The sequence below is a fragment of the Sebastes umbrosus genome, chromosome 13, assembly GCF_015220745.1.
Source record: "Sebastes umbrosus isolate fSebUmb1 chromosome 13, fSebUmb1.pri, whole genome shotgun sequence".
Taxonomy (NCBI): Eukaryota; Metazoa; Chordata; class Actinopteri; order Perciformes; family Sebastidae; genus Sebastes; species Sebastes umbrosus.
The window spans coordinates 21,876,467-21,895,257 of NC_051281.1; the positions used below are offsets into that span (position 1 = coordinate 21,876,467).

The 18,791-nt window shown below is 41.8% G+C and overlaps 1 protein-coding gene across 22 annotated transcripts in view; it reads left to right on the plus strand.

Annotated features, from left to right (window-relative positions):
• mycbp2 (MYC binding protein 2) overlaps positions 1 to 18,791 on the plus strand; it is a 77,763-nt gene that overhangs the window by 42,554 nt on the left and 16,418 nt on the right. For 7 of the 22 annotated variants that reach the window (XM_037789572.1, XM_037789564.1, XM_037789565.1 and 4 more), the window contains 12 exons: positions 147 to 291; positions 405 to 611; positions 1,730 to 1,785; positions 1,861 to 1,976; positions 2,184 to 2,281; positions 4,144 to 4,260; positions 4,949 to 5,089; positions 6,397 to 6,474; positions 8,848 to 9,072; positions 10,088 to 10,220; positions 10,309 to 10,434; positions 15,334 to 15,513. In XM_037789572.1, coding sequence (XP_037645500.1) covers positions 147 to 291; positions 405 to 611; positions 1,730 to 1,785; positions 1,861 to 1,976; positions 2,184 to 2,281; positions 4,144 to 4,260; positions 4,949 to 5,089; positions 6,397 to 6,474; positions 8,848 to 9,072; positions 10,088 to 10,220; positions 10,309 to 10,434; positions 15,334 to 15,513 — 1,622 coding nt within the window. Of the gene's footprint in view, positions 1 to 146; positions 292 to 404; positions 612 to 1,729; positions 1,786 to 1,860; positions 1,977 to 2,183; positions 2,282 to 4,143; positions 4,261 to 4,948; positions 5,090 to 6,396; positions 6,475 to 8,847; positions 9,073 to 10,087; positions 10,221 to 10,308; positions 10,435 to 15,333; positions 15,514 to 17,579; positions 17,685 to 18,791 lie in introns of all 22 variants that reach the window. The other 15 variants (XM_037789568.1, XM_037789569.1, XM_037789567.1 and 12 more) reach the window with 14 other exon arrangements.

An 18,791-nucleotide genomic window follows, 5' to 3' on the forward strand; every position in this document is an offset into this window, starting at 1 on the left:
ATTTTCCGTTTTGAAATATGTCTAGGTTGTAAAATTTTATTTTAGCTTTCCCTCTGCAATTTAAGTTTTGATTGATGACTCCCTCATTACAGATTAGTAATTTACTACCGTCTCTCTCCCTCCATTTGTTCTTTTTTTTTATCCAGGTGGCTGCAGCCAGACTCTTACGCAGACCCCCAGAAGACATCTCTGATCCTGAACAAAGACGACATACGCTGTGGATGGCCGACCACCGTGGTCGTACAGACCAAAGACCAGTATGGAGATGTGGTGCACGTTCCTCACATGAAGGTCAGGATGATAGCTTTGGCTTTTCTGCTTCAAAGAGATAGATGTTTTATAGAATTGGAACGACTGCAAAAGACAAATCTCTGACTTGTGTATCTTATCTCTTATACGTCCAGGTGGAGGTAAAGGCTGTACCTGTCTCACAAAAGAAGTCCATGCACCCTGACAACGTTAAGAGGCTGCAGCGGCTACCTGGAAGCTCCTCGCCTTCGTCTTCTGGCCCTGACCTGACCTTTGGAGGTTTGCCAATGCCCAAGCTGGAGGCCACGTACGAGCCCATGATAGTGAAAGAGGCTCGATACATTGCTATCACCATGATGAAGGTCAGCCTCATGTAACTGGCTCATAACCCACTCACAACCTCACTTTGTTTACATTTAAAAGGCTGCAGGTGCTCCACAAGGGGGAGCTATTTGGTCATTATCAGATCTGTTATATATGCTACATACTGTACTAACCTGTGACCCCTACCCCAGAGGTAGACATGTCAGTATTGTCAACTACAAGCAAAGAGAGTAATGGCAGCTGCAATATTAACTAGGGCTGTCAAACTCAACGGAAATTCATTTTAACAACACTAATTGCTTTCACATTTCTTGACATTATCAGCCACAGTAGTGTTAAAATCTGGGAGCAAAATCATGCAGATATCCATCAACCTTTTAAAGCAGCAAGATGAAATGATTCATATCCACTTATCCAGCTATTGGACGTCACCACAACTAAAGAAAAGTAAAGAGGTTATAGCGGGCTCAGTTTTAAAGCTAGAGTGAAGATACTGGTATCATATGAAACTAGAAAACATAATGACTCAATTGGTACCAACCATGTCATACAAAGAGGATAGATAACGCTCCAAATTTGTGCTAAATTTTGGCGAGGAAAAACTGTCATGGCCATTTTCAAAGGGGTCCCTTGACCTCTGACCTCAAGATATGTGAATGAAAATGGGTTCTATGGGTACCCACGAGTCTCCCCTTTACAGACATGCCCACTTTATGATAATCACATGCAGTTTGGGGCAAGTCATAGTCAAGTCAGCGTCAAGTCAGCACACTGATTTAGGATTTGAGCATATTTTTTATGCTAAATGCAGTACCTGTGAGGGTTTCTGGACAATATCTGTCATTGTTTTGTGTTGGTAATTGATTTCTAATAGTAAATATATACATACATTTGCATAATTGTCCATTAATCATGGATAGTCATGCGATTAATCGTGATTAAACATTTTAATCGATTGACAGCCCTAATAGAAACAGAATTCCTAGAATTCAAAAAGACTGAGATAAATATAATAGACATGTTTTTAATAACTTTAGTTTTGATTTAGGGAACATCAAAATGGTAACTTATTCTGTAAAAAAAATGTTTTACTGTATTTTGGTAAACCAGTGTATTTGTTGTTACCTTCATACTTGTGCTCTTTTGTCTTTTTTAGGCTTATGAAAACTACTCATTTGAAGAGCTGCGCTTTGCTTCCCCCACCCCAAAGAGGTAAGTGAGGTCATGCAGAAACAAAACACATTTTCCAGTAAGATATAACCTACCTATTGATCATTTCCCACACAGACCCAGTGAGAACATGCTGATCCGTGCCAACACTGACGGAACATACAGCGCCAACTGGACTCCAGGAGCAGTGGGCCTCTATACAATCCACGTCACCATTGATGGCATTGAAATAGGTATGTCAATGTAAACGTCTGTCCTACACACCGAATAAAGAGTATGCACTGCTTACCATCACCAACTCCCTAAACCCCACCAAAGTGACATAACGTAATGTGGCTGCTATGCATAAGGATTCATCATTTGAAAATGTTAAGGCCTTTCCGAATGGACAGTGAATTGCCACCTTTATAAAATGTTGAGCTGTAAATCTCTTCTTTTAGATGCTGGTATGGAGGTAGAAGTCAAAGACCCTCCCAAAGGCATGATACCACCAGGCACTCAGATGGTCAAACCAAAGGCTGAACCTCAGCCTAACAAGGTGAGCTTTTTCCTTTTGAATGTTGAATCAACCAGGGGCATGAACATGCACATAAACACACCTATAAAATGCATGCATGCTTGCAATCACCCATCACATACACCAGAGACCAGGAACAATTTGTCCTGTCTTGTATTATACCTGTCAACTTAACTAAACTCTTACCTTTAAACCACATTAAAGGAATACTTCACCAAACAATATTACCATTTGTATATCAATTACTCACCCCGGTTTTACCTTGAATTCTTGAAGAAAGTTTTTCTCGCATGTCTCCACGGTGAACAGAGTCAATAACGCGGAAAAGTCTTGATGAATTGAAGTAAACGTTGGCCGCATTTAACTGCAGCAAAACTATATCAAAACCTCTGTTTACAAACTCTCACACAACTTGTGCAGTATAATCTAAATCTGAATTATCCAGACGTATGCTCACTACTTCCCAAGCACATGCACCTTCGCTAAAACCTTACTATTTAACACTTCCGCATAGACAGTCTCACGCTTGTGCAGGCGCACTACTTATCCATGCAAGTCTGGATGAGTCTGAAGTGTTGTGAATAGTAAGGTTTAAGCGGAGATGCATGTATTTGGGAAGCCGTGAGCATATGAGGAGTTGCGATAGAGTTTGTAAACGGATGTTTTGATATAGTTTTGCTGTTGTTAAATGCGTTCCCCATTTAATTCAATTCATCAAGACTTTTCTCCGTTTTCTTCAAGAATTCAAGGTAACACGGGGTGAGAAATTGATCTACAAATGGTCATTTTGTGGGTGAAGTATTCCTTTAAGCAACAATTTGATAAAAACACTGAAACAAGGAGCTTTGAGGAGAATGTGAAAGGGTTATTAGTTCTGCCCATTTGCACTGAGAATCAACATCTTGTGCAGTTTTTAGCTCTTTTCACCTCCTTGTTTTGGTTTGCTGGTCTGCCAAAGAAAACAAATGTTGGTCAATGGAAAGCAATGGACACAAAAGCTGATTGTAAGCTATCTGTCCAGTGCAAGGTGATGGGGATCCAAAATAAACTAGTGAACTAATTCAGACATTTAGCGAGGCAAAGAGAGGCAGATATCTTTTATCAGGACTTGGCAGACTATACCAGGGCTACCAGGCTTGGACCTCCTTTGCATTCATCAGGTGATAAGACAGAGAACTGCAGTGTGTTGCTTTATTTTGTTGAATCTGCAAATAAGCAACTGATTGCTAATATGTTGCACATAATACCATGAGGTCATTAAGGTGGATCCCTGAGTTTGTTATTGAGTCTTTTTGCCACTTTGTGACTAAATAAATATTTGCAGTACTCTGGTTACAGTGTGCATGTAAACATACTGATTGCTGTATCTCAGCCTTGTCATCTATTCAAGCTGCAGTGATTGATTATTAGTAATATTTTTAAAAAGTAATCAAAAGCGTGATTGGAAATTACTTCAAATGCAGATGATGCATCAAACTGATATTAGGCATGTTGGCGCCATCATCATTTTGTGAAACACTTGGTATTTTGCAATCCATAATGGGGAAACAAGCAAAATGATGCGCCTTGAATCAGCACTGTATATTCCTTCGGAACATGTGTTCCATGGTTTTCCATGCACCAGTGGGGTGGGGATTAAAACAAACTTCATCCAACTGGTGCTGCTGAAAATTGAGCTCCTAAAGTTTCCTCATCTTTCGCTGTTTGTATGTGTGTACTTGGAAGCAGGCTCTGTGTGGGTTAACGCATGCAATCTCCCACCGTCAACTTGTCCTGCTTCCTCTACTTTCTCCTCCTGCTGCACTTCTTGTCTTTTTTTCCTTCTTCTTTTTATCCTTTGCTCCTGCCGCTCACGGTCTCCATCTCCCCTCTGCTTCTCTCAGGTCCGCAAATTTGTGTCCAAGGACAGCGCAGGCCTGCGTGTGCGTAGTCACCCCTCCCTGCAGAGTGAACAGATAGGCATAGTGCATGTCAATGGCACCATCACTTTCATTGACGAGGTAATTGACTCTAGACCAGGCAGAATATAAGTTATGTTATATAAGTATACTAGCTGGAGCACTATCCACTTTTATTCTATTTCCTTGTTTCTTCTTCTTTAAATCAGTACGGATATAATAAGTATTGTAATCCTATTTCTTTTTATCTAGATTGCTAGTTTTAAGTAGTTTTGAGTCCTCCTTGGTGGCTTCTATGTATTATGTGTTATTACCTCTATAAATAATGATAACTACTTTCTTTCAAAGCTTATAAATTTGTTGCTCTTACTTTAATTTGCTTCATACTCTTGCAAGGGACTCTGAGGCTACATGAAAGGCTTGAGCGCCTGCACCCTGAATCCAAAGGATGTGATCCATTTAAATTCCCAAATTAAAATTGTAGAACTCAAAGCATTTACTTAATGATTGTACTTTAATGCAACACATATTCAGTATGTTTACCAGTCCTACACAATATCTGCACTCCCACCCTTTGGTAACAGCACTAGTGACATTTCTTACATGTCCTACGTGCACCCTGCTTTAATCTCAATTTACTGTCGTCTAATTTGACTTGAGACTTTCATGCAACCTCAGAGGTTTAGGTGTGTGTGTGTGTGTGTGTGTGTGTGTGGGTGAGGGCGCTGCCCATCCTGTTTCCATAGTAACAGGACGGCATGGCTCTGCTCTGTTGCCTGTTTTCCCGTAGATCCACAATGATGATGGTGTGTGGCTCAGGCTCAATGATGAAACATTAAAGAAGTATGTTCCCAGCATGAATGGGTACACTGAAGCCTGGTGCCTCTCTTTTAACCAGCACCTGGGCAGGAGCCTACTGGTCCCAGCCGACGTAAGTAGAAGAAGGCCTGCTGAGCAGTCTGTCCCAGTTTAATAACGACAGAGCCTCCTGTGCTGTTCATTTGGGGAAAGGCTCAGAGATCATCTTGATTGTTTAACAATAATGGTTTTTCAAGGACTCTTAAGTGTTTGGCACCCACTCCCCAAATGTACTCAAAGCATGGTAAATAGAGAACTTCATCACTGTTGGGGGTGTTCTCTTGCATGAAACATCTATTTCAAAGTATGAAACTTTCACTAACGCACTGTACAAAGGAACAGCAGCTGTGAGCGTGCATGCATCAACTCATGTTTGAAGGCCAAAAGGTTCACCATAAAGTGACCATTGTGTGTTTAGTTGGACACAGCACTTGCTCACATGCTTAGGTAGTATATGTTTAGTGCATTGAAGTGAACCCCAATGCAGGAATTGGCAGACAAAGAAAAAAAAAAGGTAGTAAAGGAGCAACTTCATCCTTCGGTGAAGTTGGTTAGTCTGCACTTTTCAGTCTTCTTTTCCTCATTGCCTCTCACTAGACACAATTCATAAACACAGCTAGCACACCACAGCATGTGATAATAAGGGTTTCTCTCACATTTTGCTCCATGCCACAAAACCCGCCGTAATATGCAACAGAATAAAACAAAAAAAAAGGGAATGTGACTGGGTATAATTTAAGACATGAATATTGCAGTAACAGGGAAAGTATCTGGAAGATGTTAATGTCCAGGTGGTTTTCTGTCATGAAGCAATCACTGGTCCACAAAAAAGTTTCAATGGGAAATTGTACCTGTACTGCTCTGCAATTCCACCTCTGCATTGGGATGCTTTAGGTGCTTAGGAGGCTTCCATGTAAGGTCTCTCTGTCTGAACAGCATGACACACTACATCATCCAAGTGGGGAATTTTTTTGGAAGTTTCTTCTTTTATATGTATTTCATTTGGTCATGGATTTGGAAATAACGACCCTGTGGTGTTTGGAGTGATCTTTCAATTCTTTTTCTGCAACCGCAACTGGGTTTTTAATTTTTTTTTTTTAATGCATTTGATCCTACACTTTGTTCAGGCTTGGCCTGTATTTGCAGTTCCTCTTGGCCCCTTTTATCAGTGCTCCACGATTTCACTAACTGGCCTATCAGATTCTGTCCTCTCTTCTTCACCTTCTCAAATAACCTCTGATGCTGACTTCCAGAGGAGCCAAGCCAAAAAAACATTTTTTTTTCTTCCAAAAAAATACATGAGCACCTTCCCCCATCCTGTTTTCTCTCCTCTCTCGAGTCGTCTACTGTTTTTTGACTGTCTCACGATCTGTTGCTCAGAATGTCTTTAACGCTAGCCAAGGAGTCAGGGATATCGGCTTTTTGTCGTGGACCCCCTTAACTATATTCCCGCCACAGGTGAGTTGTATGGAGGAGGGATACATAGCTTGACTGCCCCATAGCTTATCATCTATCTGTCACTCTACTTGTCCTCTTGAACCCCTTGTGACCTTGTAGTCTCCCCACAGTGTTGCAATCAGGCATAAGAGGTCGAACCACAGTTGCATGGGTGTCTGTTTTGTTTAATTTTGACGATACAGTGTCGATACAGTATGTCAGCGGCTATTGTCCCATAGACTCAGTGCAGTGTTCACATCGGGGATTTTGTTAAGTAATAACTGTTCAAGCTTGTATGTTGCATGGGGTTGAAGATACTAATGTCCAGTCTGTTGCATGAGGTCTTGTTTGAAAGGCTTGTCATTTATAGTCCTGTATCCTTGTATCCTCCATAGCATGCCTCCCTTTAGACTTACTTATTGTCTATTGGTCATTTAACTGCATCGCTACATGGCGTGTTGAATTCTTGTGCTGTATCTACTGCGAGTACTTGGATCTTCAATTGTATTGAAACTTTTTAAATGTATGTACAGTACATGCATTTTTAATATCTGGAGGAATAGATGTAGGGTTGGAATATAACTTACTGTTTAAAAGAATAGTTTGACATTTTGTGAAATATGCTTATTTGCTTTCTGCCGAGAGTTCGACGAGAAGATCGATACCACTCTCATGTTCGTACTGTGACTATTAAGCGAGAGCTAGCAGCTGGTTAGCTTAGCATAAAGACTGTAAACGGGAATAACAGCTAGCCTGATTCCACTAAATCCACTTACCAGCACCTCTAAAGTTCACTAATTAAAGAGGACCTATTATGGTTATTTACAGGTTCATACTTGTATTTTGGGTGTCTACGAGAACATGCTTACATGCTTTAATGTTAAAAAAAACACTTTGCTTTTCACATAACGGCTTTTCCCCGCCCCATCTCCCGAAAAGCCCAGTCTGCTTTGATTGGTCAGCTGGCCCTCTCTGTTGTGATTGGTCAACCAAACCAAACTCTTCGGACTCCGCTCCAGCTCGGCTCTAATTAGCTTTGTTTGAGGGCATACCAAACTAGCCGCTAGGCAGGTTTTAATGCAAATGTGTTACTTGGTGACATCACTACGTTATGGAAGAAAAGGCGGGACGACAAGTGAGGCATTTCAGGCAGTTCAGGAGCAGTGTTTCTGTGTGGGAGAGTAACTCCCTTTGGCGTGGACTTTGGGCTGTGTAACTTTTGCAGAAGGGAAAAAGCACAAAATCATAAAAGGTTCTCTTTAAATAACTCACAAAGCATCATTCACAAGAGCACCACGAATACTATGGTATTACCTTAAAGCATTACTGTGGCTCGAATTTGGTTGTCTTAGTCAACATAGTTACAAGCTGACCAAATATCACACATTTGATTAAAAAATCGAAATGTTTTTAATGACAGACTGGTGCTGTTGTATGTATCGATTTATCATTAATACACAAATGTAGAATAATCACCATATGAGCCATGTTATGTGCGACATAGGCAGGTGTTATGCAAATGTGTTACTTGGTGACATCACCACGTTACGGAAGAAAAGGTGGGACTTCAAGTAAGGCGTTTCAGGCAGTTCAGCAGCAGTGTTTCTGTAGGGGAGAGTAACTTCTTTTGGTCTGGACTTTGGGCTTTGTACTGTAACGTTCCAGACCTTTTACATGCACACAAAGACTATATAACACACTAAAGGAAAGGGGAAAAGCACAACAGCATAATAGGTCCTCTTTAACACGTTATACTTTGTTTGTTTTATCCATGCAAAAACTGAAGTGTAAAAATGACAGGCTGTGGTTTTATGGGGGTTATGTGCTGGACTAGTTATTTGCTGGGAACGGTCACAAGAAGATTTCAGGGACTTGCAATGCTCGGCTACAAAATAGTCCCACTCATGACCCCCCTATAAAACTGCAACTTGTTGTTTTTACACTGAGGTTGTATGGATTAAATAAACAACATATAACAGTTAGCTGTTTCCAGTCTTTGTGCTGAGTTAAGTTAACTGGCTGTGGCTGTAGCTTCATATCTACTGGACAGATGTGAGAGTGGTATCAATCTTCTCATCTAACTTTTAGCAAGAATCCCCAAAATGCTTATTGCTTAAAGGCCTTTAAGATCACACAGCACATATCTAGAGATGGACTTGATTTATAACTGCTTGAGATGAGAAATGAACTAGGGTCCAAAATGTAACTTTTATTTATACAGGGTAGGTTGGCTGAGCATACTTGGTCTTTTCCCTGTTACACTGCTAACAGTGGCTCTTCACCATGATCTTTCAGGATTTAGTAGTCCGAACCTTGTCCTGGACTTTTACATTTTTGCAGCCTGTTGTTGTGTTGCTGTACTTTGGCTCTAATTCATGCTCTTACCTCTTGCAGGAGGTCAGGGGCCAATCGGAGGAGAACGTAAAGGAGGTGAGCAGCTGCCCTTCCCACGAGGCCCCCATTCGGGTGCAGAACAGGGCAGGGCAGGGCGGCGGCCCGGGGCTTTATAAGGTAGTGAAGACCGGCCCCTCTGGTCACAACATCAGAAGCTGCCCAAACCTTAGGGGTATCCCCATTGGAATGTTAGTTCTTGGCAACAAGGTCAAGGCCATAGGCGAGGTACGCACTCACCCCCAAATAATGCAATGTGTTTTTTGTGGCTAGAGTTGAATAAATCAGTCTGTTTAGATCACGTAATGTAATATAGCTAATGTTAGTAGATTTTGGCCTTCATTCTCAGAAATTAGACTTCCCTCTTTTTCCTAAACTGAACTGATTTTGAATGTAAAGAATGTAATCTCTCTTTCTAAGGGGAATACATCAGGTGCTTCTGGGTGTGGGTGTGTGTTGTGTATCTTTCCACTCGAGGTTCTTTTCAACTCCTGCGGCTCTGCAACATGCTCGCGTGCTTCCTGATTTACTAATTTCAGTTTGTCTATAAATCCATTGCAGTTTCAGCGTGTCATATTCAGCTGACTCGAGACTTTTCAGTGGAAGTGTGATCACAAAAATGCTGGAGCCTTTCTGTGCCTTGACTGAATCTTTCTTGCACTTTTAACAAATCCTGCCAATAACTTTGATACTTTGAACTTTCCTAAATTGTCTTTGGCGTGGTGATGAGTGGAGCCTCGCCCCTCTTTTTTTGGATATGACCTGTCATTGGCTGCTGTGGTGTGTCATGCTGTTCAATAGTTTCTTCTCTGAGCCTGTACTGGAATGCCCTTTCTGAGATCTGAGAGGTGCAGCCTGCACATACTAATACTTCTACGTCTATGTCTGTTTTTCCACAATGATAATATTTCAGGGGAATTGAGAAAAAACAACCTCATGCATTTACCTTTCAATAAGCTACCCCTTTTTTAGAGTAAGTTTTTTTTTTAAATTTTAGCTACACCAGTTTTGTCCCGCAGTGTCTGCTGATACACAAAATCTAATTCATGTGATCTACTGGTGTGGGTTTTGTGTGTGTCAATCAGATGAATTGAATGTTTGCATGTTAATGATCTACAGTAATGTGTCATGGTTTTGTCTGTGCAGTAATAACATGGATGTACTGGGGTGACAAAGTATTCAGTGTGTGTGTGTGTGTGTGTGTTTGTGTGAGTATGGATAAAGAGTGTTATTTGTGTATCAGGTGGTCAACTCAGAGGGGACCTGGGTACAGCTGGATAAGAACAGTGTAGTGGAGTTCTGTGAGAGCGATGAAGGAGAGGCCTGGTCATTGGCCAGAGACCGCGGTGGAAATCAGTACCTTCGCCACGAGGACGGTAAGCTACACTCAACGGGGAAAAAAAAACGTTTTGCCACGAAAATGTGCTAAATTGTAAGATAACATACTTTAATCTGATTTTATAGAACAAGCACTGCTTGAACACGGGGCCCAGACCCCACCACCCAGCCCTTTCTCTGTGCAGGCCTTCAACAGAGCCACAACTTCAAATGGAGCGCAGGGCTTCGACTATGGCATCTCCAACAACAAAGGTAAGGTCAACTCGGTGTAGAGTAGGTTTTTTAGAGACAAACTCTCCAGAACATATCCTTAATCTGCACATCACTTTGCTTTCAACATCCACTTTGCTTTACGCTGTTCATTCACGTGGGAAGGTTTCGAGTCCTCAGGCTGTAGTCAAAGATTTTGAGGGATGTTTTGTCATTACTAATGTAAACCTCACCTCTGATTTCACTCTGCACCCCTGTCTTTATTATTCCCTTCTTTTTTTTTTTTTTAAATACCCTCTATCTGACCTCTCTCTATGCTTTGGACTGAGACTTTTCTCATAAGTTGTTTGATACATTACCCCATTTTAGTTGTAGAAATCCAGACATTTTCACCATCTTTAGCAATGCAGTTCTGTCACAATAATGAAGAGGGAATTAAAAATCACTTGACGTCCACAATTTATAGCAGCACATCCACATTGTTCATGCGATCCAGTATGGGTTAATCCATAGAAATAGAAAGAGAGTAGAACGGACATTGAACTGTTTCGCCATGGTCATTTGACTAGTTCAAAAGGAAATGGCGCTCAGCACAATGCAATGTCCATAGAAATAGAATAAGTTAGCCTGCTACAACGGTCACTGTTCATAGCAATGGCAACGTTACACATAAAAATGTCCACCACTCTGACCATCCTGCTACGTTGATTTGAATGGGAAAGTCCATTCTTCTCTCATTCCATTTCTATGGGTCAGTCAAGCTCTTTAAAACCACAGGTGCCATCAGTCACCGATCTGTCATCTCTTTTTATTTATGCTTGCTTTTTCTATTGTGTCTCCTGTTATTACTTCATGCCTAACATCTCTGCAATGTCGGGAATTCATCCGTGTCTGTGTGCATGGGCCGGTCGGTGTGCTTCCGTTCATTACGACTACTCTGGGCTCTGTTAAGTTGGGCGCTGTGGGCTAGCCCAACACAGATAACTGGCCCTGAACATGTATCTGTGATTTTACCCTTTACCCTTTTGTTGCCTTAAAGGACCAGTGTGTAGGATTCAGGGGGATCTATTAGCAGAAATGGAATATCATATTTTTAACTATGTTTTCATCATCTGAAACTGAGAATCGTTGTGTTCTTGTTAGCTTAGAATGAGCCCTTCATATCTACACAGGGAGCGGGTCCTCTTCACAGAGTCCGCCATGTTGCTCCGCCGTGTTTCTTCAGTAGCCCAGAACGAAACAAACCAAACACTGGCTCTAGAGAGAGCCTTTCGGGATTTTACGTTACCTGAAGGCCAACGTAGTTCTCAGACAAGCTTGGAAAGGGAGTGGTGAGTGGGGTCGTGTCCAGAAGGTAACCCGCAAGTTGCAATAACATGCAAAAACTCTTGCGAGACTCGCTGCCCGATGACCTATCCTAATCCCAACCATTCAAGATCAATGTCTAACCTTATTCAAGGTCAATGCCTCACCTTAACCATTTGAGGTCGATGCCTAATCTTAACCATCTCGCCAGAGTTTCAAACTTGAGGGTTACCTTCTAGACACAACCGTCGAGCGAAGGGGTAAGCAGTTGGTTGCAATCTGCAACCTCACCACTAGTGCCACTAAATCCAACACACTGCTCCTTTTAATTTAGTCTCTTAGAAAACATTTGATCATTTACTTAATCCTTGTTTTCTCAAGAATATGGATGAATACTGAAAACATCACCTGAATGAACTCATCAGTTCTGCTACACCATCAAAGATTGGCTTGCCCCAAATGTGTCTGTGTATCTTTCTGCCTGAATATCATGCTGACGCTGTGTCAATTGTCTTTCAAACGGCTTACCTCTTCGTCACTGCTTGAAAAAGGAGGCTGACCTGTTTAGCCATGCTAATTAGAGAACCATGGTTATTCAGATAATACAAAGTTATCCTACTGTTTCTGTAGAATAAAGGCTCCATTCACACTTGTCATTTCAAGTGTCTGGATAAAAGCCAGATGCAATTTTACACTTGACCACATATGTGTCTTTGTTTGGCAGATCACAAGTCTGATTGCCTCTAATTTTCTTTTACTGTGCTAAATGCAAAGCTGCGTAGGCCTTACTCCAGTCCAGAGGGTGATGGAAATGCACCTGAATCTGTTTGCTTCACATAACACTAACATACTATTAAGCCTTCTGTGTAACTGCAAATGTGTCTATGTTGCTTTAGTAGAAAGATGGCTAATTTCAGTGTCACTTTGGCTATGTGGCAACTTCATGTGGCTACGTGGAGAGATGGATGCATTTATACCTCTTCAACATTTCGTCTTTTCACCTTTTCCAAGATGGTTTGAGCTACCTGTCTCAAAGGCTTCTTGGTTGCATTCACGCTTGGCTTCTTTGATGCCAGATTACCCATCGCCCCAGAATGCATAAATTGGCAAAGTGTAAAAGGAGTAAATGGTATAGACTCATCTCTATTCCATATACACTTTTGAGTGTAGTCCCCGCACTCGATATTTGCAGCGAGCTACCACAAGCATGTTGAATGTTCGTGCAAGCCCTGAGGAGGCTGCAGGCCTTTGCTACTCTAGGTCAAGGTGATAGCCCCCGCTGAGCCATCTGATGGAAGGTTTGAATCACTCGCCACCTGTGTGACGGATCCATCATGCTGTGAGGCAGCAATATAGATGGATCACCTTCAGACTGGCCAGCTTGATGGACCAGCCTCTGGCAAAGCTCTTTGAGCAGAGAGAGCAACCTTATTGACATGTCTCTCAGGCTTCAATATTCAGCCATGGTGGTTGATTTCCCCCATCTCGGTTTCACCCAGGCAGCCTCTTCTTTCTGGCTCCAGCAATTGATGAAATGGCAACGGATGGAAACTTCAAAATGCCTCTTCAGAACCTACATCGCAGACTCTATGTCAATATCTTCCAGAGTCTATGTTCAAAAACGACACAGTCACTGGGTTTTGTATCTGGTTGACGACTAGTCAGTTGTGTCAAGAGAGTGGGAGACTTCTGTTACACGTGGCAACAGTCTTTGAAGGATTACTGATGCAGTGTCAGCTCATATGAAGAAAGGTCCAATTTCTCCCAGCACTTTTTTGGGACTTCTGATGAGGACAACATGCTTTTTTTGAAGAGTGACTCCTGAAATGAATACATGAGAAGAAACCCTTCGCTGTCCCTTCCCTCAAAACATCCTTTCCCCAAATACAGTTGAGAAATGGGAGGAGCTGCTGGTTCTGGAAGTATTTTTTTAACACTGTATAACCCTGGTTGAAAGTTTTCTTGTTATGATATCATCAATGCTCCATAAAACAGAAACGCAGGAGTTTCCTGGATAATTTAGCAATAGTATAAGTTTATAATAAAGTCCAACTGAAATTAAATTTCCCCTCGTTTTCATTCATTTGATGGAATACCATTAGGTATTGTTATTTCAATACAGCTAATCAAATCTTGCATGAAGCAGTAGGGCTGCACTATTAATCGAATATTAATCGTGATCACGTTTTTGGCTTCCCACAATCAAATGAACACGATCAACTCCGATATTAACATTTAAAATGTGTGCTCTGCTCAAAACTCTGCTGAATATCAAATCAAACATTTCCTAGACTAACAGCCAGCCACCAGGGGGCGATCGAGATGTTTTAGCTTCAATTTTGGGGAGCTGTCATTCAGCTGCACGTGCGCCCTACAGCAGCAGCTTGTAAAAAAACGTTTCTGAATGTTGTGGCTGCAGTAAAAGAGTAATATACTGTACTGTATATCACTCATTTCGCTTATATGCTCTCTTGTAAAGGGAAGGGAAGTTAGCATCGCCCTGGATTCCCTCCACAAAAAGGCCAATGGGATTTTTCCATTGGGTTTTGGATTATTGCAGAAAGTAAACTCGTTTTGTTCACAAATGAACACCATTTTTATGATTTTTGAAGCATGAATGCAATTGCCAGAAGTAAAAAGCTAACGTTGGGCTATAAAGGAACTACACCACGGTGGCATGAGCGTGACTATACACAACGAGGCTGTAAAGGCGGACGAGTCGGCGTGATGACGTTTAGTAGTCTCATTTAGCCACTTGTTAGCAACCGCCTTTTGTAACACACGTAAAGGCTTCAGAATTCACGAGTGGTGTATTTATTGATGTATTTTATATCGTAGAACAAAACCTTAAAATCTCTTAAGCTTATATTAACCATAGGCCTTATTTCAGGCATCTAACTAAAAACCCATTCAAAAAACCCATTTACTTCTAGACGATGGAACCGGAAGTGCTAAAATGCAAACTCATTTCCGGGTTTTAGGACTCGTTCCTGTAGCACTCTATATTGATCAAAATAATCGTGATTATCATTTTAGCCCTAACCTTGCAGCCCTATGAAGAAGTAACATTAGTGTGACAGGCTAAAGGTGCTAAAGTATCCTTCTTTTCTAATTCACAAATATGAACACACGTCTTGTCCTGCCCTTTAGCTTGTTGAACGAGCCAACAAACAAACATCCACCGCGGAAAAGTGCACTGCTCAGGCTCGATAGCTAATCAGCTGCTCAGCTGCAGCACATCAAACAACATTTGAACTTGGCTGCAAATATCATTTGCAAATGTTTCTTGGGAGTTGTAGTTCACTTCTCTCCTTATCTTTTATCCATTCGGGCTTGTACCTTTGACTTTTTAATCATAGAGTAGATTCTTGACCCAGTTGCTCACCTTTCGGATGCCCATCCAAGCCTTGGAAGTGCTCCTGCCAATCCTCTTGAATTGTCTATACAGAAAACAAATAGGACTTTGACTTCTGGGACTCTGGCAGCTCCCCCCATTTCGCACATAGGTTGCGTCGTGGGAGATGACTGAATGACTGATGGAAATTAAACTCTGAATGATCCTCACCCCCCTTTGGAAACCTCAAACCATAGTATAAGCTGTAGTTTTTCCCCCATCCTCTGTCTCCATGTTTGCAGGTGACCGGTTGAGTGCCATACTGAATTCCATTCAGTCTGGGCCCTTCCTCTCAGCAGCTCCCTCCTCCTCCGTATTTGAGCAAGCCGCCCAACCTCCTCCCTCCTCCTCCCTTGTCCACAGCCCATTTGTGTTTGGACAATCCCCCTCCCAACTGTCTCAGCCACAACCACAGCTTCTGAGTAAGTCTGTCCTGCTTTCTGACAGCGCTTGCTTGCACAGGTGTTGATCCCTTTTTCCTCCCAGCTTTTTGTTTTCCTGATTTTGTTCTGTATTCATTCTACTTTATGTATTTTCTGGGGAGGGCAGCAGCGGCGATGTGTGACACATAACAGCGCAGTTATGTTCTTGCGTGCACAAATATCCCCAACAAGCCAACATGTCTATTATTTAATGTTTAAATCTTGTTTATAAAAAACAAATCAGGTGACACTGCCTTCAAAAAATATGCATTGAAAGGCACTTTCACTTGTTTTTGAAAACAAGATTTCAAACTTAAATACTCGACTAAACGTCTTGTTAAAAGGGATATTTTTTTGCCATGTGCTGAAGTAATACGCTGAGTTGCTTATTTTTCTGCTTGCTCTTTTGTTAAGTCAGCTTTTTTTTTCTTTTCCTCATCATCTTCCTCGCTGCTTTAATTTCAGATCTGCATTTTTCATCCTTGATTAACAACTTGTGCCATTTTCTGCCTCAACCAGCCCGGGGCGTCACTCTAAATGTAAACCACAGTAGTCTAAATAGTTGTTTGATTACAGTCTAACATAATCTCCTAAAACAGCAATATTACATATAACACATACTAATAGCTTGCACTTTCACTGGGTAGTTCAAATACAAAATACCACAATTTCATATTAAGATTATGTTAGAACAGGATCCAAAATATCTGTTTGTAACTTTCTCAGCCTGTGTAGCTCTCTTTCTCCCTGTCGGTCCTTTCTTCTGTATTGCTACTTTCTTTCTACTTGTGGTAATCTTTTTTTTTTTTTTTTACTTTTAAATTTCTTACGGAGCCCTGGAGGTGTCTTGGAAAAAATCTCTTGTGTGCATAAATTAATAATTTGTGCTCTCAATTTAGCCTACAGGTAACTTATCACCTTATGAGTCTTGTCATGCATGTACCCCTCACTCTCACTATATATCACTTTAATGGATTTAATACAGTTTTTCTTGGATGGAGATTTTGGATGTTACGAACATCGTTGTGTTATCTTTGAGATCCTTTAAACCTTTACAGGATAAAAGGCTGTTTTACCATAAAAACTTGGATGATACTGAGAATGTTCTTAAAAACCCTTAAAGGGACTATTTGTAACTTTCAGAAATGCTTGTTAACAGCGACACCTGTGGCCTTGAAATCAACGAAAGTCAGCGTCGAGCTCGCGCTTGCTCGCTCTAAATAGACATGGACGAGCATCGCTCAGCGCAGGCTCAGGCAGCGGGGCTACTCAACGAGTTACGTTATCGCCTCCGGACCGCAGCCGGCAGCCGCAGGGAGACACCGGCACCCGGTCGGTAACGAGACAACAACGTAACACGTGGAGGAGCCCCGTCACTTCACAAGACACGGGAAACCTCTGTTGGTCTGGAGGAGCTGCAGCAGTTATTTCTGCACAAACGTCCCCTGTACATTCACTAGATATTCTCGGAGCTAAACTAACTCTTCTGCAGTGTGGAGTGAGCGTGTGTTCACGTCTAGTAGAGGTGGAGCGAGTACGCGAGAACGCGCGCTCTGTCTGAGTGAAGGTAAGCAAGCAGCGGAGACGAGGCTCCGGCCACACGCGAGCGCGCATATGCGAACGCGCATGTGTGGCGACCCGCTACATCTATACGCTTAAAAAGTTACAAACAGTCCCTTTAATTCCTATAGGTTTCTTTTGTCGTCTTCAAACTTCCGGCTGACTAAATGCAACACGCCAAAGCAAAAATATATATGATATTAAATTGAGAGCACAAATGACAAAATTGTGTGCACGGATTATTATTATATTATTTCCATGACACCTCCAGGGCTTTGTCTCTTCTATAAGTGTTTCTCTCTTCATGTTTCTCTACCTATCTGTTGATCGTCTCGTCACTTTAACTTGTTGTCCTTTTGCCTCTTTCTATTTCACCTTCTTGACTTGACCGCATTGCCTCTTTGTGCTTTCTTTCTTCTTCTCTGTGGTGCCCCCCCCCCCCCCCCCCCCCCCCCTTGCGTTCCATGCCTTTGTTTGTTTACCTGCTCCACTGTTTTCCGCTGTAGATGGTTCTTCACGCCGCCTTGCTTCTCGCGAGCGTGTGCACAAAAGCAATGTGTCCGTGGCTGGGCATGGTACCGCTCTCTCATCTCTCGCTCTAAGGCAAAAGGGTGGGTAATCACAGCATGCATGCCTCCCTCAGACTGAACAGAGGGTGGGTAGGAACCCAAGAAAAACACAAAATCACGTCACTCTGTGATGAACAAAGGGTTTTGTATGTTAGCTTGTGGGCATCTTGTGTTAAAAACTGTGGCCCTAAAGTAGGACGTGGCCAAACACAATATTATAATAAAGAGGAAAAACTGAAGGTGCATAATAAACACATATGGGTTTTGATTTAAAGTTCAGTTTAAAAATAGGTGGACCTTAATTGCTATTGACTCCCAGGACTAGACTAATGGTTATTAAAAGTTAACTCAAAGGCTAGATCCAATATTAGTAGGAGAGGTCCCAGGACTTGGCTGGAATCCATCTTTCATCAGCTCTTCCATGGTCCACTAGTTATCTTCATCCATATCAGAGTTTGTCTGCTACCTTAATAGACACAAACACCCAGTAAGTAAAGTAGAAAACAAATCACTCACTGTTGTCATGTGCTTAACAAGGTATAACATCTTTCACCTTCTAGACTTACATTGTCTGTCTTTCTGCCCTTCATTGCATTTTACCTTATATTTTCAGCATTACATTTTTTTTGTTGTGCTTTGAGTTAAAGGGATAGTTCGGGTGTTTTGAAGTGCGAGGTACTTATCCATAGGTTATCCGTAGGTGTATTACTTACAGTAGATGACGGTTGGCGTACCCCCAGTATCGAGAAACGGACAAGAGCACCGGAGCAAAGCAATACAGTGCTGTGGACGGGGACGGCTGAAAAACGTATTTTAGCCACCTAAAAGAAAGGCTCACTTTAAAAAAATTGATATCCGTTTAAGTGTACACTATATTTAGAGTATTTTCAGACGATGAACTGAACCGAAAGTGCCTGAGAGAAGAGAGAGCCTGCTGGCTTTGGAGAGAGCAAGTTTCACTTTCTAATCTGCACTGTTTTTTTTGCTTTGCTTCGGTGTCGGTACTCCTGTCTGTTTCTCCAAACTGGGGGCGTGCCGACATCTACTGTAGGTACAAGCCCACTTCAAAACACCCGAACTATCCCTTTAAATGGTTACCCTCTTACCACTGATTTAGTCCTCTCTTGTGCTGTAACTGTGTTTGATTTA